The 22,158-nt window shown below is 40.7% G+C and overlaps 1 protein-coding gene across 1 annotated transcript in view; it reads left to right on the top strand.

Annotated features, from left to right (window-relative positions):
* SCIN (scinderin) overlaps positions 1–21,846 on the top strand; it is a gene marked incomplete at its 5' end in the record, with an annotated part of 81,142 nt that extends 59,296 nt beyond the window's left edge. Inside the window, 6 exons of the mRNA XM_082632479.1 lie at positions 3,669–3,839; positions 7,090–7,267; positions 7,567–7,688; positions 10,506–10,583; positions 12,277–12,337; positions 20,292–21,846. Coding sequence (XP_082488605.1) covers positions 3,669–3,839; positions 7,090–7,267; positions 7,567–7,688; positions 10,506–10,583; positions 12,277–12,337; positions 20,292–20,419 — 738 coding nt within the window. The 3' untranslated portion in view covers positions 20,420–21,846. The remainder of the gene's footprint in view (positions 1–3,668; positions 3,840–7,089; positions 7,268–7,566; positions 7,689–10,505; positions 10,584–12,276; positions 12,338–20,291) is intronic.
* Positions 21,847–22,158: the final 312 nt, after the last annotated feature.

Here is a 22,158-nt window from a genome sequence, read left to right as displayed (position 1 = left end):
TTAATCCATTTTGAGTTTATTTCTGTGTATGGTGTTAGGGGGTGTTCTAATTTCACTCTTTTACATGTAGCTGTCCAGTTTTCCCAGCACCACTTATTGAAGAGACTGTCTTTTCTCCATTGTTTATCCTTGCCTCCTTTGTCATAGATTAGTTGACTATAGGTGCATGGGTTTATCTCTGGGCTTTCTAACCTGTTCTGTTGATCTATATTTCTGTTTTTGTGCCAGAACCATATTGTCTTGATTACTGTTACTTTGTAGGATAGTCTGAAGTCAGGGAGTCTGATTCTTCCAGCTCCGTTTTTTTCCCTCAAGATTGCTTTGGCTATTCGGGGTCTTTTGTGTCTCCATACAAATTTTAAGAATGTTTTGTTCTAGTTCTGTAGAAAATGCCATAGGTAATTGGTAGGGATTGCATTGAATCTGTAGATTGCTTTGGATAGTATAGTCATTTTCACAATATTGATTCTACCAATCCAAGAACATGGTATATCTCTCCATCTGTTTGTGTCATCTTTGATTTCTTCATCAGTGTCTTATAGTTTTCTGCATACAGGTCTTTTGTCTCCCTAGGTAGGTTTATTCCTAGGTATTTTATTCTTTTTGTTGCAGTGGTAAATGGGAGTGTTTCCTTAATTTCTCTTTCAGATTTGTCATCATTAGTGTATAGGAATGCAAGAGATTTCTGTGCACTAATTTTGTATCCTGCAACTTTACCAGATTCATTGATTAGCTCTAGTAGTTTTTGGGTGGCAGCTTTAGGATTCTCTATGTATAGTATCATGTCATCTGCTAACCATGACAGTTTTACTTCTTCTTTTCCAGGTCGTATTCCTTTTATTTCTTTTTCTTCTCTGATTGCCGTGGCTAGGACTTCCAAAACTATGTTGAATAATAGTGGTGAGAGTGGACATCCTTGTCTTGTTCCTGATCTTAGAGGAAATGGTTTCAGTTTTTCACCATTGAGCATGATGTTTGCTGTGGGTTTGTCATATATGGCCTTTATTATGTTGAGGTAGGTTCCCTCTCTGCCCACTTTTTGGAGAGTTTTTATCATAAATGGGTGTTTAATTTTGTCAAAAGCTTTTTCTGCATCTATTGAGATGATCGTATGGTTTTTATTCTTCAATTTGTTAATGTGATGTTTCACATTGATTGATTTGCATATATTGAAGAATCCTTGCATCCCTGGGATAAATCCCACTTGATCATGGTTGTATGATCCTTTTAATGTGTTGTTAGATTCTGTTTGCTAGTATTTTGTTGAGGCTTTTTGCATCTATATTCATCAGTGATATTGGTCTGTAATTTTCTTTTTTTGTCGTATCTTCATCTGGTTTTAGCATCAGGGTGATGGTGGCCTCATAGAATGAGTTTGGGAGTGTTCCTTCCTCTGCAATTTTTGGAAGAGTTTGAGAAAGATGAGTGTAAGCTCTTCTCTAAATGTTTGATAGAATTCACCTGTGAAGCCATCTGGTCCTGGACTTTTGTTTGTTGGAAGATTTTTTTTTTTTTTTTTTTTTTTTTTTTGCTGTACGCGGGCCTCTCACTGCTGTGGCCTCTCCCGTTGCGGAGCACAGGCTCCGGACACACAGGCTCCGCGGCCATGGCTCGCGGGCCCAGCCGCTCCGCGGCATGTGGGATCTTCCGGGATCGGGGCACGAACCCGTGTCCCCTGCATCGGCAGGCGGACTCTCAACCACTGCGCCACCAGGGAAGCCCTGTTGGAAGATTTTTAATCGCAGTTTAAATTTCATTACTTGTGATTGATCCGTTCATATTTTCTGTTTCTTCCTGGTTCAGTCTTGGAAGTTTACACCTTTCTAAGAACTTGTCCATTTCTTCCAGGTTGTCCATTTTATTGGCATAGAGTTTATATTCATTTCTGGAATGAAATATTTCTAAGAACTGACATAATCTATGTCATTTAGTTGATCTTCCAAGTAGTGCTTACCAAATCATGCAAAAACTTTGAAGATAAGGCCCTGTGCCCTATAAATTCTATATTTCACAGTTAAATATTTGATATACCCAATGAATGAATTTCCAGTGTCAGCCAATTGAATCCTGAATTGGCAATGAAATGGTAATTCTTAGTTTCACCACAAGATGGCGGTGGTTTACAACAATGCGTAAATAAAGTCCTGAATTGCTGTTTTAAACATTACTTCGTAGACTGTATTAACAGTATTGAAAAATTTTCAGTTTACCTTTCTATCTCTTATTTTCATTTCACAGTGGAGAATGGGTCTTAATCAGTAGCCCTCTTTCTTTCATGTTGGCACTTGAGGTTTTCTCAGTGTTAAGGGAAACGCTAAGCCAACGGCAGTTTTAGGAGCTCTTAGCTAACCTCACCCCAAGCTTTGGGGTGTGACTCAAAAGACGTTTTCATTTGTTACTCGCTTATTTGAATGTCTACTAGTTGAAAGATATTTGTGGAGTTAGTTACTTTCAGTGCTCCCTAGGCTTCCCTATGATGGTATGTGCATCAGCATTCCCGTTCACTTGGCTTCTAGAAAAAGACAGACCAGGGTAGGAGAGATATTTCAACTTTAGCATAGGGCAAATAATTGAAGAAAACAGGAAAGTGACACAAAATTTGAATTCTTTATGTAAATACATGCATCAATAGATTATGCAAGAGATAGGAAATTCGGATCTGATCCAGTATCTGTTGTTAAACTAATAGGTGAAATTAAATAACTTGCCATTTATTTTCTTCCATTTCCTTATCCTGAAAAGTCCTTATATTGTATTTTAAAAAGAGCTTATATTAAGCATGGGGCTTCCCTGGTGGCGCAGTGGTTGAGAGTCCGCCTGCCGATGCAGGGGACACGGGTTCGTGCCCCGATCCCGGAAGATCCCACATGCCGCGGAGCGGCTGGGCCCGCGAGCCATGGCCGCGGAGCCTGTGTGTCCGGAGCCTGTGCTCCGCAACGGGAGAGGCCACAGCAGTGAGAGGCCCGCGTACAGCAAAAAAAAAAAAAAAAAAAAAAAAAAAAAAAGAGCTTATATTAAGCAAATCTACTATTACCATTTCCATAGGTAAGCTAAAAAGTAGAGAGTCTATTCTGTTTATTTTTGCCAGTTTTTGATGTTTGGATTGAAATCTTTATTCATCCCCAGATTACGATGATTTTTTTCATCTCACAGTGGTAGGGATGTAAAAAGAATGAGTATACATTCGTGTCGTCTTATTTTTGGAAGAATTTGAATGAATGCACATCTCCTAACCTACTGAATGAGATCCAAAACACGTGAGAGACAGGTATACCCCTAAACATCTGGAAAGCTTGGTGCCCTTGTAAAAAAAAGAGTAATTTTCGTAAAAGACGGTATACATCAGCACTTCGTTGTTTTTCCCCTTTTGGAGATGTAGATGAACAGACTTGAAACTGTGCTTTCTGGAAGCAGAAAGTGGTGCAGTGTGGTGCTGTGTCCCCCGAGAAGGTGCTGTGTCTGGAGTAGCAAATGGTTCCTAAGTCAGTGAGGAAACTCTGCTTGATTATCATTAACCTATATTTTCTGTTGATTCATCGTTCCTCCTGCTCTTGACTTTTTATATATTTTTAATTTTGTTTTCAAAGAGAAAAATAAGGACGCCTTTGGAAATATGGCCTTCTTTCATTGCACTCTTTATTAATTTCTTTTATCCCCGCCGCCCCCAGATCCGAGTCTCCCAAGGCAAAGAACCTGCTCACCTGCTGAGTTTGTTCAAAGACAAACCACTCATTATTTACAAGAATGGAACATCAAAGAAAGGAGGTCAGGTGCCAGCCCCCCCTACACGCCTCTTTCAAGTCCGAAGAAACCTGGCATCGATCACCAGAATTGTGGAGGTAACATCATGCATTCAATAAAACCTGCCCTGCTCATGGGCTTCCCAGTGGACCTGAGCCATCAACAAATACTAGTCTTTAAAAAAATTGGCAAGTAACCCCCCTTCATTTCTATAATTCAGCGTTCACCATAAAAAATATTAAAAGTAGGAGAATCAAGTAAAAAGTTAACTTCAGATACCAGGCCTGTCATATTTTTCAACCAGCTTATAACAAAACAAATGAATTTTAAGAATAATGTAACAAATCAAGCGGTCAAAGGCGTGAGGCAGCTTAAGCTCTGTCTTGAAAGGCCTGGGGGAAGATGGATTGAGGGTGATAGTCAGGTGACCACACTAGGGAAATTCAAGAGGAAGGGCCCTTATTTGTACAAGTGTGAGGACCGTGGAAAGCAAGCTTTGCCACACTGGGCCGGAACCATAACTCAGCTGTTAAGGCCACACAAGCTGTCTGTGACAGCAGCTGTGAAAGAAGTCACACCCCAGATCACAGTGTCAGACCACAAGACCACCAGGTATGGGCAAGGCCAGCGGGCCCAGGTTTTTAAATGGCTGAGTGCTTTGACTTCAGGAAGGATTCATCACACTTCATAACCCGGTCACCTTAGTCGCCGTTGAAACCCAAGTCTCCCAAGTCACCCTAACCGCCCTGCACTCTCCGTATGTCCCCAAACCTGGACCATTTGCCAAGTTGTTCAGCTGAGCCCTTAAAACCAGGTGGGTCACAGCATCCCTCCCACCTCAACCTCTTCTCTAAGCCACCCTGCCTTCTGGCTCCGTGGCTGTGTTCTGAGGACACAGATTCCCATACAGCCTTCTCAAGTGGAAGTTGTGTTTTCCCCCACTGCCTGCTGACCACGGACCGGTGGTGGGGTCCCTTCCTTGCTCGACCCTTGCCCTTTTGACTTCTTATCCGTCTCCCTCCCCCATCCCCCGTGCTGTCGTCTGCTGAGCTCCCGGTCTGGTCCTTCCCCTCTTATTGTTTGGTGGCTTCAGTCGTTGTCTCACCGTCTCCATCACTCTGGCTCCTCTCATCCAACAGTTGTGTCTTGACTCCACTTCATCTCACACTTGTGGTCCTGTACTGGACTCCACTCCACCATCCCCTCCTGCCCCTCCAGCCGGATGCGCTTTATCTAGTTTGCCAAAGCCCTGCCTTTCGCCGTCAAAAGCCTCTTGTCTGACCCCGCTTTTCTCAGCCTCCTGCTAGCATTTGCTAGAGCCACCCTTTTCTGTCTTCTCAAAACGCTATCTTTTTACGAGGCTTCTGGAACCTCTCACTTAGCAGGATTTCTTCCACACTTGAGGGCCACTCTTCTGAAGAGTATTCGCACTCCCAGTCAGCTTTGCTGGATTCTCCTCCTCTGCTCGTCCTCTAAGCTGTTGAACCCTCCAAGGCTCAGTCTTGGCCCTCTTCAGAGTGATCTCATTTAGTCATATAATTTAAATGCCATGAGGTATTATTGATCTCATCCAGAACATTCTGTGCATGGATTCTCATGTGTTCAATTATGACTACTTTTTTTAATCTAACAACTTGACGGTGAAGCCTTCATCTACAGGCCCTCTCAGTTGATTTCAGATGCAAGAGTCAAGGAAAATCGTTATGGTCCTGGTCTCTTCCCAGTGGCTACTTCTTTAGGAGGCATCGTGAGCTGCTTGCGATGCAGACTCTTTCTTTTCTTGCAGCCTCCCAAACCAGCCTTTGCATTCCTAGCCTCTCTGAAATGCATTAGTCGAAACATTGTTTATAAGGCTTTCTGTTTTCATCTCCTGGGAGGCTCAAGCTTTCTTATGTTCTATTTTGGAACTACCGCCAGGATCCCACACCGGTCTGGGCATGGGCCTCTTGTCACCTGTCTCTCCATCATCCAAGCTCTTTCCTCTGTACCAGTAAGGAGACATTTGGATTAGAAATTGGAAGTCATAGTTCCTGTAAATCTCCATCATCACATCTGATAGATTCCTTTGAGCTTGGTCCATGGAGCCTCCTTCCTACTGAAAGAGGACGATAACCACTTCTCTGAGTGTTACCAACACCTGGGACACATCTTTAAAACTTGCAGCAGCTGTTTGTTGCTCCTCTAGTGCTCGCTCTAGGGACAGGGTCCTGACGAACCAGGTGAAACCCGACTCTTCATGTGGTTGATGCCTTCCTCTGGCAGCTCGACACAGTTGGTCAAATGGCATCATTTGGACAGCCAATCACCAGCTCCTTCTTGATGCACTCTCTTCACTTGCCCTCAGGACACCACACTCTTGATTTCTTCCTCTCTCATGGCTGCTCTATCACAGTCTTGTTTCCTGGCTCGTCTTCATCTCCCTGTTAGCACACCTCACATGGAGTCCCATAGTCCCGCAGAAAGTCATATACATACTGTCACAATCATACAATCCTATACTCAGACAGAGGGTCTCACAGAGGCCAGTGCAGAGACACAGGATGACAAGGTCACAGACGCAGTCAAAGGCACAAGCCCATCCTAGGACCTCAGACTCACTCCCAAGCCTGAGACTCTGCACATGCCTTGTCTTTGCCCCAAGGCTCCACTGTCAGCCTCACCCTCAGGCTGGAGTCTGGTCTCAACCAGGTGCCTCTCGCTCACTCTGCAGCCACACTGACTGGAGCTGTGCTCATCTGGCTCATCCCAGACGGTGTCCACAGCTTCTCAGTTGAAAGGAAGGGGGTATGTCAGTGCTGTATTTTTAACCCCCTATAAATAGTCTCTTATAATTTGAGCTATAATTTATCTGAGCCTGGAGAACCTTTTAGTGAATCTATGTTATTATCTCTTTGCCTGTATTAGACCCCAGTCCCTGTTTTATGATTTTTCTGTGTCCCTTGGATTATTTGACAAACCTCTTCAGGGGAGGGAGAGAAAAACTGAACACTGTGCTTTACGTTTATCATTTGTGAATATTACAACCTCTTTCCAAACATCAATTATAGCCCATCCTCCTTCTTGCGGTCTCTTTGAATATTATCCTTGTTATGTATCACTTAAGTTTGCCTTATTTTATTTTCAGAGCCTTGTGCTACCGTCTTCGGGCGGGTGAGCATTAAAGTGACACAGTGCAACGTGCTCCTAATGTTTCTAACCCCCTAGGTGTGTCCTGGTGCCCCCTGAATTAATATCCTGGGTCAGGACAGAAGTCTGTAGGTGGTTTGGCACTGTCCAGCTTCTTGGACATGTTTATTGAGGGAGCAGCAATGAATTTACATCATTGTGTTATTTTTCTTCATACTCTAGGTAGATGTTGATGCAAAGTCATTGAATTCCAATGATGTTTTTGTCCTGAAACTACGACAAAATAATGGCTACATCTGGAGAGGAAAAGGGGCCAGCCAGGAGGAGGAGAAGGGAGCAGAGTATGTGGCAAGTGTCCTCAAATGTAAAACCACGAGGATTCAAGAAGGCAAGGAACCAGGTGTGTATAGGTGAGGCCAAGGACACTAGCCAGAACTTATATTTGGCATACTTGCTAATCATGTAATTTATTTATTTTTGTCATAAATAGGAACTTTGTAATGGTTGTAGGGCATTAAGAACCCATTCACTAGTTGCAAAAGTGGGTGATGGTACCAACTATATTTAAGTAACTTCTCCTGCTCTATTTAAGTAACTTCTTAACAGTGAAGTTGAGGTGAGATAGGATTATTTGTTAAGGTAAAGCAGTACCGACCATATGCTTCTGAAAATGCACTGGCTAACTTGTGTTTTCCACAGAGGAGTTTTGGAATTCCCTTGGAGGGAAAAAAGACTACCAGACCTCTCCCCTGCTAGAAAGCCAGGCTGAAGACCATCCACCTCGGCTTTACGCCTGCTCCAACAAAACTGGAAGATTCATTGTAAGTGTCCCATGAAACCCTGGGGTAGAATCAGCAGCAGTGGGAGAGAGAAGCATTCTGGTGTTGCTCTAACGCGTTCCTGCCCTGATTCTCAGTTTTAGTTTACCTGCAAACCACAGGTGACAATCTTTGCTCCACGCAGGGTTGGTTTAAGAACCAGTGAAGTAATGGATGTGAAAGCATCGGAATACTGTAATGTACTATATTAATCAAGCTGCTCTTAAATATATCAGCTACTTTGCACCTGTGTCAGCATGTGGTCATTTCGGTATGAATATGCGTGTGATTGGATTTGCTAATTTAATGATTTGATGCTTTCTGTACGCAACAATAGTGGTTTCTCTGATCAAACTATGTAAATTTTACAGTGCAGTTTCCCATGGGAATAAGAAGTTTCATCATGTTGATGGAATAAAAAATATTATGGAAATATGATCCTTGGGCAAAAATCACAGAAAGCTATATACACACCTGCAAATTAACTGAAATCAGCAGGAATATTTTATGTCATAGTCATAGTCCCATTCACAAGCTTTGAATTCTAGGCAATTCAAAGTAAAAGTATTTGTGTACAAGAGTGATTGTCTATGGGTCTCTAAAATATCCTGGGCTGTGGCCCCTCACCTCAGTTTAATCACAAAAATTCTGCTTTCTCTGTTTGACATACTAAGTTTTTGTGTAAATCTTTCATTTAAAGAACAAATTCCTTGCCTATAAAATCTGAACTAAAGATTTGGTCACCAAGTCTTGGTAAATACAGGCTTTACTTTTCAACACACACATGAAAATTTAGTAAGTATTTTCCCAGGTACATTGCATGCTTGAAATAAAATGCTTTGAAGAAGAAACTGCTCATGTGTGAACCACACTTGAAGCTTATATGTGATTTGACCTAAAAATGAAAGATTTAAATGGTGGATTGTGATAAATATTAGGTGGTTGGGCACCACAGTTGTTCACCTACTTTGCAGGAAATCCATATATTTTATAAACTTGGTGTCAGAAAAATCTGTTGTTTTACTTTTTTTTTTTTTTTTGCGGTACGCGGGCCTCTCACTGTTGTGGCCTCTCCCGTTGTGGAGCACAGGCCCCAGACACGCAGGCTCAGTGGCCATGGCTCACGGGCCCAGCCACTCCGCGGCATGTGGGATCTTCCCAGACTGGGGCACGAACCCGTGTCCCCTGCATCGGCAGGCGGACTCTCAACAACCGCGCCACCAGGGAAGTCCTGTTTTACTCTTTTGACTGCTGATTTTATATTGCATCCAAACAATGGCTTTTTCAGCATATGCTCCTATAATTTCTTATTAGTATTATATACTAATAATGCTGTAAATAACATGTTTGTTTCCAATGGAGATATACGTTAAAAGATAACACCTAGGCTTTGTTCTTAGATTAAAAAAATCTATTAGTTTTTGGTTTTTGTCATTCACATATTTAAGAGAAATATACTTTTCCTTTACACCTACTCATTTTCTTGTTTGATATTTGGAATGCTAATCCCTTCACATTTTAAGGAAAAGGAGTGTTACTAACAAGTGTTTGACCTCATCATCAGAAAGCAGGCTTTAGACATGTAGATTCATACAAGACAGCAGAGCCTATTGGTTAGAAGCACAGCTTTTAGAACCATTCTGCCTGTTTGATATCACTTACTTGGCGATATTATTTACTGGCTGTGTGATCCTAGGCTGGTTACTTACCCTCTCTGTGCTATAATTTTCTCATCTGAAAAATGGGGATAATCCTAGTACCTACTTCATAGGGTTGTTGTGAATATTAAATTAGTTGTTGCATATATACAACAGTGCCAGGCATGGAGTAAGTGATATTTAATGTTTTCGCTTTTCTTAAGCATTATGTAATTTGTAATTATTCTGTAGAAAGAAAATATAAACAAATTTGCCCTCTGTAAATGGTTAGTGTTTATTTGTTTTTTGTGTAACAATCTCAAAATGTCATCAGATTACAACAAACAGGTATTGTCATGTTCAGGGGGCTTCAGGTTGGAGTCATGCCTGTTCTTCCCAGGACAGAGCCCAGGAGCACAGGAGGGCCCCTGAGTCGCATTTGCTAGTATGACAAGGGCAAGGCCACTGTCAACTTCACCTGCAGAGTCACACAGTAGAGGGAAGGAGCGAACCATAATCCAATCTACCATACTTTCCTAATGATCGGGGGTGGTTTCATCCAGAATTCTTTTAAAAATTTGAACTTTAGATTAATACATGCCTGCTGGTAATGGGTGCATTAAACTAACCCTCCCCATTACCCTTTAATGTTAACTACGGAGAACACAATTTAACTCATTTAAAATAAAAATAATGAAGCTTTGCATATGGAATATTGTTATAATATCATCTTATGGAAAATGACTGATTCATAAAAATGACCAGACTTACTGATTTTATTAAAATAATCTTGACCTACAAAATGAAAGACGATTTAATACCCAGATTATAAACTTAAATGTCTTTAGGAACTAGGAAGGCAACAGAAATCTGTGAAACAACTTGTCATAAGGAAGTAGAATTAGAGACAACTGTGGCCAGATTGACTGTACATGGTCTGTCTAAGACCATATGCAATGTTTATGTTAAGCACTGTCCTCCCCAAATAAGATACCCTGAGTTTGTGATACCGGATTAAACAGATAAACAATTATTTAAATCTTTAACTGCCCAAAAGGAAGAAAAAAATGGCTACCAAACTTTTTTTTTGCTATGCTCCAAATAATACAAGGCGTTTGTATCCCGTATATTAGAAAAATCACTGCTTGACTGCTTGGTCATAAAGCTTTTTTATACATTTCAGGTTGAAGAGGTTCCAGGAGAGTTCACCCAGGATGATTTAGCAGAAGATGATGTCATGTTACTAGATGCTTGGGAACAGGTAAGAGAGTGGAACAGCAAGAGAGTATACTTATAGTTGGGACCTGACACAACCTGCTTTGAGAAATAGCAAGTCTAATAATAAACGGACCCATGGATTTAGGCTGTATTTAAAAGAAGCTCTTCACAGTTTGGCAAAAAATAAAACCAGTGTGGCAAGTTGGTTTCTGAATATGGAAATAATTCCACGGCTACCATCTTTGGCTGTATAGTTTCGGCCAAAAAAACCCCTACTTTTCATTTATTTGTAAAATTCACTGTTTCCTAATTTATTCATACATTCATTCATCCACTCATTTAAGTAATAAATGCATTAGTTGGTTGCAGTGTATGGGGGGTACGATGCCTCAGGAAGACCAAAATATTCAGAATTTCTCTTGAAATTTGACAAAAAGTCCTAGGAGACCCCTTCCCTGGGGAAGGTAATAGACACAGAATAGTTCTGAATCTACACAGTAAAATATATTACTGTTATGTATATATCTTTATTTTATAGAAAATTAATGGCGATTTTATATGTCACATCTGTTAGTTGTTTTCTCCTGTGAAAGGGAAAAATAAATATGTTAGGAGCTAAATCATATAGAACAATTATAAAACACTTATCTGAATTAGGCCTAGTCTTAGAGTCAACCACAGAGACTTGTTACCTTTAGGTTTGTTCTTACTTGCTAAGTCATTCAGTTATATTACAACTTAGCTTCTTGGTCTAGAATTACCATATTTGAGTTTGGGATCTAGTCACAGATTCTCCCTAAGTGAATGGATCACTTATTTCTAGATATGAAATTTAAAACCTTATGTCAATAAAATACCTTTGTGTATTTAAGAATTATAAGAATGTTTCCTTATTCAGAAGAATTTAATCTTTTCCATTTGTAGTCAGCTCTGTTGCTTCCATAATCATGGATACTTCAAAATATTTCCTGTACTACATTTCATTTGTTTTTCAGTCATACTTTTCATTTACATGGCCATGCTGTCATGGTTTGTTCTGTGCCTGCAAGCAAATATTCTAGCACTTTCAGTATGCATTAGAATGTAATCAAAACTAATTTGACCAAAATTTCTCTGCCAACAAGTGATTTTAAAGTGATTTAAATATAAGGGAATTTAGGAGAATTTTTCATCATTGAAGCAAAAAACCTACACATTTGACAAGAAGGATACATATAGAACATATATCTGTTTTTAAGAATCAGTATTTAAATATTAAACATTATAACACTTTTACCAAAGTGTGACAGGATACAATACCATAGGACAAGAACCCTAGGGCTAAGTTAGGGGATCCTAAAGGGAGTCTGGGGTGCCCACAAACAAGCTACATATGATTTCCCCAGGATAATAGTATGGGGATACTGACTGCCTTACACACCCTAGGGTTGGGTGCAAAAAAACAGCCAATGTGTCGTTTTAAGGAAAGCTCACTTAATAACTAGAAAATACTGTATAAACATAAAATACCAGAATGTGAAATCTGGAGTCAAACTGGCTGGATATAAATTTAGGGTCTTTTAGTAAGTGTATACATTAGGAAAGTGATTGAACCTCTCTGCACCTCCATCTCCACACCCCGGACTTTGGGGTTGTTGTGAAGATTAAGTGGGATTCTATGAGAAGCACTTTGCATAAAGCTCGCACCACATCTACACTCCCAAAACAATGTGTATTATTATTGCTTCATTTTTCAGATTTTTATTTGGATTGGAAAAGATGCCAATGAAGTTGAGAGATCAGAATCTCTGAAGTCAGGTAAGCTAGATCCTGTGGGCAATTATGACAGTAATTCTGAACAGGTGTTAACCAAGTTCCTGACTTCTCTTTTCACCACATCCTCCAAAACCACATATCAAAACCAAGAATCTTAGCTTTCATCTTCAGAACTAAAGAGTAATGGAATTTTTTTAACTGAAGAATTTCAGAAAAGGAACAACAAAAACATATTTTGTTATCTAATTTAGGATGTAATTATATCAATTTATTCTGAAAATTTCTAATTCACTTAAACACTTTTTTTATTATGGAAATGGTAAAACCTCCATAACTGTGATAACTTAGATTTTTTTTGACATCATTATTAGAGTATAATTGCTTTACAATGGTGTGTTAGTTTCTGCTTTATGACAGAGTGAATCAGTAATACATATACATATGTTCCCATATCTCTTCCCTCTTGCGTCTCCCTCCCTCACACCGTCCCTATCCCACCCCTCTAGGTGGTCACAGAGCACCAAGCTGATCTCCCTGTGCTATGCGGCTGCTTCCCACTAGCTATCTATTTTACGTTTGGTAGTGTATATATGTCCATGCCACTCTCTCACTTTGTCAAAGCTTACCATTCCCCCTCCCCATATCCTCAAGTCCATTCTCTAGTAGGTCTGTGTCTTTCTTCCCGTCTTGCCCCTAGGTTCTTCATGACCTTTTTCTTTCTTAGATTCCATATATATGTGTTAGCATACGGTATTTGTTTTTCTCTTTCTGACTTACTTCACTCCGTATGACAGACTCTAGGTCCATCCACCTCACTACAAATAACTCAATTTAATTTCTTGTAATGGCTGAGTAATGTTCCATTGTATATATGTGCCACATCTTCTTTATCCATTCATCTGTTGACGGACACTTAGGTTGCTTCCATGTCCTGGCTATTATAAATAGAGCTGCAATGAACATTGTGGTACATGACTCTTTTTGAATTATGGTTTTCTCAGGGTATATGCCCAGTAGTGGGATTGCTGGGTCATATGGTAGTTCTATTTTTCGTTTTTTAAGGAGCCTCCATACTGTTCTCCATAGTGGCTGTATCAATTTACATTCCCACCAACAGTGCAAGAGGGTTCCCTTTTCTCCACACCCTCTCCAGCATCTATTGTTTGTAGATTTTTTAATGATGGCCATTCTGACTGGTGTGAGATGATATCCCATTGTAGATTTGATTTGCATTTCTGTAATGATTAATGATGTTGAGCATTCTTTCATGTGTTTGTTCGCAATCTGTATATCTTTTTGGAGAAATGTCTATTTAGGTCTTCTGCCCATTTTTGGATTGGGTTGTTTTTTTGATATTGAGCTGCATGAGATGCTTGTAAATTTTGGAGTTTAATCCTTTGTCAGTTGCTTCATTTGCAAATATTTTCTCCCATTCTGAGAGCTGTCTTTTGGTCTTGTTTATGGTTTCCTTTGCTGTGCAAAAGCTTTTAAGTTTCATTAGGTCCCATTTGTTTATTTTCGTTTTTATGGCCATTTCTCTAGGAGGTGGGTCAAAAAGGATTTTGCTGTGATTTATGTCAGAGAGTGTTCTGCCTATGTTTTCCTCTAAGAGTTTTATAGTGTCTGTCCTTACATTTAGATCTTTAATCCATTTTGTGTTTATTTTTGTGTATGGTGTTAGACAGTGTTCTAATTTCATTCTTTTACATGTAGATGTCCAGTTTTCCCAGCACCACTTATTGAAGAGGCTGTCTTTTTTCCACTATATATTCTTGCCCCCTTTATCAAAGATAAGGTGACCATATGTGCCTGGTTTTATCTCTGGGCTTTCTATCCTGTTCCATTGATCTATATTTCTCTTTTTGTGCCAGTACCATACTGTCTTGATTACTGTAGCTTTGTAGTATAGTCTGAAGTCAGGGAGCCTGATTCCTCCAGCTCCGTTTTTCTTTCTCAAGATTGCTTTGGCTATTCGGGGTCTTTTTTGTTTCCATACAAATTGTGAAACTTTTTGTTCTAGTTCTGTGAAAAATGCCAGTGGTAGTTTGATAGGGATTGCATTCAATCTGTAGATTGCTTTGGGTAGTAGAGTCATTTTCACAATGTTGATTCTTCCAATCCAAGAACATGGTACATCTCTCCATCTATTTGTATCATCTTTAATTTCTTTCATCAGTGTCTTACAATTTTCTGCATACAGGTCTTTTGTCTCCTTAGGTAGGTTTATTCCTAGATATTTTATCCTTTTTGTTGCAAAGGTAAATGGGAGTGTTTTCTTAATTTCACTTTCAGATTTTTCATCATTAGTGTACAGGAATGCAAGAGATTTCTGTGCATTAATTTTGTATCCTGCTACTTTACCAAATTCATTGATTAGCTCTAGTAGTTTTATGGTAGCATCTTTAGGATTCTCTATGTATAGTATCATGTCATCTGCAAACAGTGACAGCTTTATTTCTTCTTTTCCAATTTGGATTCCTTTTATTTCCTTTTTTTTCTGGTTGCTGTGGCTAAAACTTCCAAAACTATGTTGAGAGTGGGGAGAGTGGGCAACCTTGTCTTGTTCCTGATCTTAGTGGAAATGGTTTCAGTTTTTCATCATTGAGGACGATGTTGGCTGTAGGTTTGTAATATATGGCTTTATTATGTTGAGGAAAGTTCCCTCTATGCCTACTTTCTGCAGGGTTGTTATCACAAATGGGTGTTGAATTTTGTCAAAAGCTTTCTCTGCATCTATTGAGATGATCATATGGTTCTTCTTCACTTTGTTATTATGGTGTATCACATTGATTGATTTGGGTATATTGAAGAATCCTTGCATTCCTGGGATAAACCACAGTTGATCATGGGGTATGATCCTTTTAATGTGCTGTTGGATTCTATTTGCTAGTATTTTGTTGAGGATTTTTGCATCTATGTTCATCAGTGATATTGGCCTGTAGTTTTCTTTCTTTGTGACATCTTTGTCTGGTTTTGGTATCAGGGTGATGATAGCCTCATAGAATGAGTTTGGGAGTGTTCCTCCCTCTGCTATATTTTGGAAGAGTTTGAGAAGGATGGGTGTTAGCTCTTCTCTAAATGTTTGATAGAATTCGCCTGTGAAGCCATCTGGTCCTGGGCTTTTGTTTGTTGGAAGATTTTTAATCACAGTTTCAATTGCAGTGCTTGTGATTGGTCAGTTCATATTTTCTATTTCTTCCTGGTTCAGTCTTGGAAGGTTGTGCATTTCTAAGGATTTGTCCATCTGTTCCAGGTTGTCCATTTTATTGGCATAGAGTTGATTTAGTAATCTCTCATGATCCTTTGAATTTCTGCAGTGTCAGTTGTTACTTCTCCTTTTTCATTTCTAATTCTATTGATTTAAGTCTTCTCCCTTTTTTTCTTGATGAGTCTGGCTAATGGTTTATCAATTTTGTTTATCTTCTCAAAGAACCAGCTTTTAGTTTTATTGATCTTTTTTTTTTTTCTGCGGTACGCAGGCCTCTCACAGTTGTGGCCTCTCCCGTTGTGGAGCACAGGCTTCAGATGCTCAGGCTCAGAGGCCATGGCCCACAGGCCTAGCCGCTCTGCGGCATGTGGGATCTTCCCGGACCGGGGCATGAGCCCGTGTCCCCTGCATCGGCAGGTGGACTCTCAGCCACTGCACCACCAGGGAAGCCCTATTGATCTTTTCAATCACAATTAAATTAATTATCATTTCCTTCATTTCTTTTTTATTTATTTCTGATCTGATCTTTATGATTTCTTTCCTTCTGCTAACTTTGGGGTTATTTTGTTCTTCTTTCTCTAATTGCTTTAGGTGTAAGGTTAGGTTGTTTATTTGAGATGTTTCTTGTTTCTTAAGGTAGGATTGTATTGCTGTAAACTTCCCTCTTAGAACTGCTTCTGCTGCATCCCATAGGTTTTGGGTCGTCATGTTTTCATTGTCATTTGTTTCTAGGTATTTTTTGATTTCCTCTTGGATTTCTTCAGTGTTCTCTTGGTTATTGAGTAGTGTATTGTTTAGCCTCCATGTGCTTGTATTTTTTACAGATTTTTTCCTGTAATTGATATCTAGTCTCATAGCATTGTGGTCGGAAATGATACTTGATACAATTTCAATTTTCTTAAATTTACCAAGACTTGATTTGTGACCCAGGATATGACCTATCCTGGAGAATGTTGCATGAGCACTTGAGAAGAATGTGTATTCTGTTGTTTTTGGATGGAATGTCCTATAAATATCAATTATGTCCATCTTGTTTAATGTATCATTTAAAGCTTGTATTTCCTTATTTATTTTCACTTTGGATGATCTGTCCATTGGTGAAAGTGGGATGTTAAAGTCCCCTACTATGATTGTGTTACTGTCGATTTTCCCTTTTATGGCTGTTACTATTTGCCTTATGTATTGAGGTGCTCTTATGTTGGGTGCATAAATATGTACAATTGTTATATCTTCTTCTTGGATCGATCCCTTGATCATTATGTAGTGTCCTTCTTTGTCTCATGTAATAGTTTTTAGTTTAAAGTCTATTTTGTCTGATATGAGAATTGCTACTCCAGCTTTCTTTTGATTTCCATTTGCATAGAATATCTTTTTCCATCCCCTCAGTTTCAATCTGTATGTGTCCCTAGGTCTTAAGTGGGTCTCTGTAGACAGCATATATACGGGTCTTATTACCATTTTCTTAATTGTTTAGGGATGTTATTGTAGGTCTTTTCCTTCTCTTGTGTTTCCTGCCTAGAGAAGTTCCTTTAGCATTTGTTGTAAAGCTGTTTTGGTGGTGCTGAATTCTCTTAGCTTTTGCTTGTTTGTAAAGGTTTTAATTTCTCCATCAAATCTGAATGAGATCCTTGCTGGGTAGAGTAATCTTGGTTGTAGGTTTTTCTCCTTCATCACTTTAAATATGTCCTGCCACTCCCTTCTGGCTTGCAGAGTTTCTGCTGACAGTTCAGCTGTTAACCTTATGGGGATTCCCTTGTGTGTTGTTTGTTGTTTTTCCCTTGATGCTTTTAATATTTTTTCTTTGTATTTAATTTTTGATACTTTGATTAGTATGTGTCTTGGCATGTTTCTCCTTGGATTTATCCTGTTTGTGACTCTCTGTGCTTCCTGGACTTGATTAACTGTTTCTTTTCCCATATTAGGGAAGTTTTCAACTATAATCTCTTCAAATATTTTCTCAGTCCCTTTCTTTTTCTCTTCTTCTTCTGGGACCCCTATAATTCGAATGTTGGTGCATTTAATGTTGTCCTAGAGGTCTCTGAGACTGTCCTCAGGTCTTTTCATTCTTTTTTCTTTATTCTGCTCTGCAGTAGTTATTTCCACTATTTTATCTTCCAGGTCACTTATCCGTCCTTCTGCCTCAGTTATTCTGCTATTGATCCCTTCTAGAGTATTTTTAATTTCATTTATTGTGTTGTTCATCATTGTTTGTTTGCTCTTCAGTTCTTCTAGGTCCTTGTTAAACTTTGCTTGTATTTTCTCTCTTCTTCTTGCAAGATTTTGGATCATCTTTACTATCATTATTCTGAATTCTTTTCCAGGTAGCCTGCCTATTTCCTCTTCATTTGTTAGGTCTGGTGGGTTTTTACCTTGCTGGTTCATCTGCTGTGTGTCTTTCTGTCTTCTCATTTAACTTACTGTGTTTGGGGTCTGCTTTTCGCAGGCTGTATGTTTGTAGTTCCCGTTGTTTTTGGTGTCTGTCCCCAGCGGCTAAGGTTGGTTCAGTGGGTTGTGTAGTCTTCCTGGTGGAGGGGACTAGTGCCTGTGTTCTGGTGGGTGAGGCTGGATCTTGTCTTTCTGGTGGGCAGGTCCACATCTGGTGGTGTGTTTTGGGGTGTCTGTGTCCTTATGATTTTAGGCAGCCTCTCTGCTAATGGATGGGGCTGTGTTCCTGTCTTGCGAGTTGTTTGGCATAGGGTGCCCAGCAGTGTAGCTTGCTGGTCGTTGAGTGAAGCTGGGTCTTGGCATTGAGATAGAGGTCTCTCGGAGATTTTTGTGGTTTGATATTACGTGGAGCTGGGAGGTCCCTTGTGGACCAGTGTCCTGCACTTTGCTCTCCCACCTCAGAGGCACAGCCCTGACGCCTGGCTGGAGCACCAAGAGCCTTTCATCCACATGGCTCAGAATAAAAGGGAGAAAAAATAGATAGATAGATAAATACAAAGAAAGAAAGAAAGGATGGATGGAAGGAAGGAGGAAAGAAAGAAAGAAGGAAGATAAAATAAAATAAAATAGGTATTAAAATAAAAAATAAAATATAATTATTAAAAAAAAATTTTTTTTAAGTAAAAAAAAAACAAACAAAAAAAACGGACGGATAGAACCCGAGGACAAATGGTAAAAGCAAAGCTATACAGACAAAATCACACACAGAAGAATACACATACACACTCACAAAAAGAGAAAAAGGGAAAATATATATATAACTTTGCTCCCAAAGTCCACCTCCTCAATTTGGGATGATTCGTTGTCTATGCATGTATTCCACAGATGCAGGGTACATCAAGTTCATTGTGGAGCTTTAATCCGCTGCTCCTGAGGCTGCTGGGAGAGATTTCCCTTTCTCTTCTTTGTTCGCACAGCTCCCGGGGTTCAGCTTTGGATTTGGACCCGCCCTCTGCGTGTAGGTTGCCTGAGGGCATCTGTTCTTCGCTCAGACAGGACAGGGTTAAAGGAGCAGCTGCTTCGTGGGCTCTGCTCACTCGGGGCGGGCGGGGTGGGGGGTGGTGGCGGCCGGTAGGGGTGCGGAATGTGGGGCGAGTCTGCGGCGGCAGAGGCCAGCACGACATTGCAGCAGCCTGCAGCGTGCCGTGTGTTCTCCCGGGGAAGCCGTCCCTGGATCACGCGACCCTGGCAGTGGCGGGCTGCACAGGCTCCCGGGAGGGGAGGTGTGACGGTGACCTGTGCTTGCACACAGGCTTCTTGGTGGGGGCAGCAGCAGCCTTAGCAACCCATGCCCGTCTCTGGGGTCCGCGCTGATAGCCACGGCTCGCGCCTGTCTCTAGAGCTCCTTTAAGCAGTGCTCTTAATCCCCTCTCCTCGCGCACAAGGAAACAAAGAGGGAAGGAAAAGTCTCTTGCCTCTTCGGCAGCTCCAGACCTTTTCCCGGACTCCCTCCCGGCTAGCTGTGGCGCACTAGCCCCCTTCAGTCTGTGTTCACGCAGCCAACCCCAGTCCTCTCCCTGGGATCCGACCTCCAAAGCCCGAGCCTCAGCTCCCAGTCCCCGCCCACCCCGGCGGGTGAGCAGACAAGCCTCTCGGGCTGGTGAGTGCTGGTCGGCACCAATCCTCTGTGCGGGAATCTCTCCGCTTTGCCCTCCACACCCCTGTTACTGCGCTCTCCTCCGTGGCTCCGAAGCTTCCCCCCTCCGCTACTCGCAGTCTCCGCCCGCAAAGGGGCTTCCTAGTGTGTGGACACCTTTCCTCCTTAATGGCTCCCTCCCACTGGTGCGGGTCCCATCCCTATTCTTTTGCTTCTGTTTTTTCTTTTGCCCTACCCAGGTACGTGGGGAGTTTCTTGCCTTTTGGGAGGAGGTCTGAGGTCTTCTATCAGTGTTCAGTAGGTGTTCTGAAGGAGCTGTTCCACATGTAGATGTATTTCTCATGTATTTGTGGAGAGGAAGTTGATCTCCGCGTCTTACTCTTCCACCATCTTGAAGCTCCGACAACTTAGATTTTTATAAATTCCTTTTGAGGAATGCTGTTCTTTCTGGCACAGTTTTTGTTTGTTTGTTTTGTTTGTTTTGTATTATTGACAAGTAAAGTATAATTATGCTGTAAGTATAATTCCATAAAATTTGGATTTTTTTCTGGCAATAATGAGACTCTCATGCACATTCCATGGCAGACGAGAGAAGACAATAAGGAATTGTTCATATGGAGTAGCATTGGCTACTTTAGGGTGATGAAAATTTGACTTATTACTTTTATTGGCAGGCTTTTCATTCTATAGTTATTTTACTTTAATTGAAACTAACTCACTTTATTTGTCTTTTAAACTCTTTTTAGCCAAGATATACCTTGAGACAGACCCTTCTGGAAGAGACAAGGGGTTGCCAATTGTCATCATAAAACAGGGCCATGAGCCATCTACATTCACAGGCTGGTTCCTGGGCTGGGATTCCAGCAGGTGGTAAACTGAGTTTTGTAGGAAAAAGCAAACAAACAAATAAACATTATGGGGCAGCTGTCCCATTGCTGTTTGGTGGGGAGAAAGGGGGAGCTTGTTTGTTTGTTTGACTTTAGAAAATTAACCTCAGCCATGTGGCTGTTTTTTAATGCTTAGTACTGGTTTGAAATTTCTTTTAAACTGGAATTTTCTTATGTTAGTATTTTTAAATAACTTAAAGTAAACTTTTGTTATGGACCAGTATTAGCTCTGCTGGATGCTGGCTTATATCTTTTATATGACCTTTTAAAGGAGAAAAGCTATGCTCAGTCTAGGGGAGTTTGTCAGGAAATTTTACAATTCAGGAGTGATTAGCCAAACTTGTACTTTAATATATCAGACAAGAAAGTTATAAATGCCTTTGAGGTTATTCTCCTTTCTGTGTGTTATGTTCAAAAAAATCGCATACTTGCAGTAAGGTTACCGTTAAGATAGGTTTAAAAGTTTGTTGTTTTCCTTCTTTAGCCAATGTGACTTTGATACCATTAACTCTTAAGTGTCATTTTCTTTTTTTAAAAAAGTTTTTGGCCACACCCCATGGCATGTGGGATCTTAGTTCCCCAACCAGGGATTGAACCCATGCCTCCTGCATTGGAAGGCAGAGTCTTAACCACTGGACCTCCATGGAAGTCCCAAGTGTCATTTTCTAGGAGAAACTTTACCTTTTTGGCCTTTTAAAAAGCCTTTGAGGGGCTTCCCTGGTGGTGCAGTGGTTGAGAGTCCGCCTGCCAATGCAGGGGACACGGGTTCATGCCCCGGTCCGGGAAGATCCCACATGCCGTGGAGCGGCTGGGCCCGTGAGCCATAGCCACTGAGCCTGCACGTCTGGAGCCTGTGCTCCGCAACGGGAGAGGCCACAACAGGGAGAGGCCCGCGTACAGCAAAAAAAAAAAAAAAAAAGCCTTTGAAAGCACAGCTCTTTCATGACAAAATAATTTGTATTCGTATCCACTTTTATATATATATCTATATATTTGACAGTACATGTTTAATATCTCAAAAGATATGTACAAAAAGGTTTCACTAATCCTGTCTTTCCTCATTAAAATACATCTTGTTAAAAAGGTTGTTGTGACATTTTATTCAAGTGTGATGTGCCAGTTAATTACACAGTTAACCTTAAGGTTACAAATACTTGTATGCATAAATAAATAGGAATTTAATTTTTAAAAATTCATTCTCATGGGCTTCCCTGGTGGCGCACTGGTTGAGAGTCCGCCTGCCGATGCAGGGGACACGGATTCGTGCCCCGGTCCGGGAAGATCCCACATGCCGCGGAGCGGCTGGGCCCGTGAGCCATGGCCGCTGAGCCTGCGTGTCCGGAGCCTGTGCTCCACAACGGGAGAGGCCACAGCAGTGAGAGGCCCGCATACCGCAAAAAAAAAAAAAAAAAAAAAAAAAAAAAAAAAAAAAAAAATTCATTCTCATTACATAGTCAAAATTAAACTTTTCCATGGTTATATAATTTTCAACTTTAAATACCATAGTGCAAATGAAAGCTGGGTCCTGTTAAAAAATACACAGAAGTGTATTAACAGTTTTAAGAGTTTTTTTGAGCAAAAATCGATTTGGATTGGGCAGCGCCAAACCGAGCACTCCAGGGAGATTATAATGGAGAAAACGTGGAAACAGAGCAAGGCAATTACTACTGATTGGCTACAGCTTGAAGCCTAGTTGACTCAGATTGGTTGTCCGTGGGTTTGGATT

The sequence above is a fragment of the Mesoplodon mirus genome (genome assembly GCF_964341445.2).
Source record: "Mesoplodon mirus genome assembly, chromosome: 9".
Classification (NCBI taxonomy): Eukaryota; Metazoa; Chordata; class Mammalia; order Artiodactyla; family Ziphiidae; genus Mesoplodon; species Mesoplodon mirus.
This window is presented reverse-complemented; position numbering and strand designations above follow the sequence as displayed.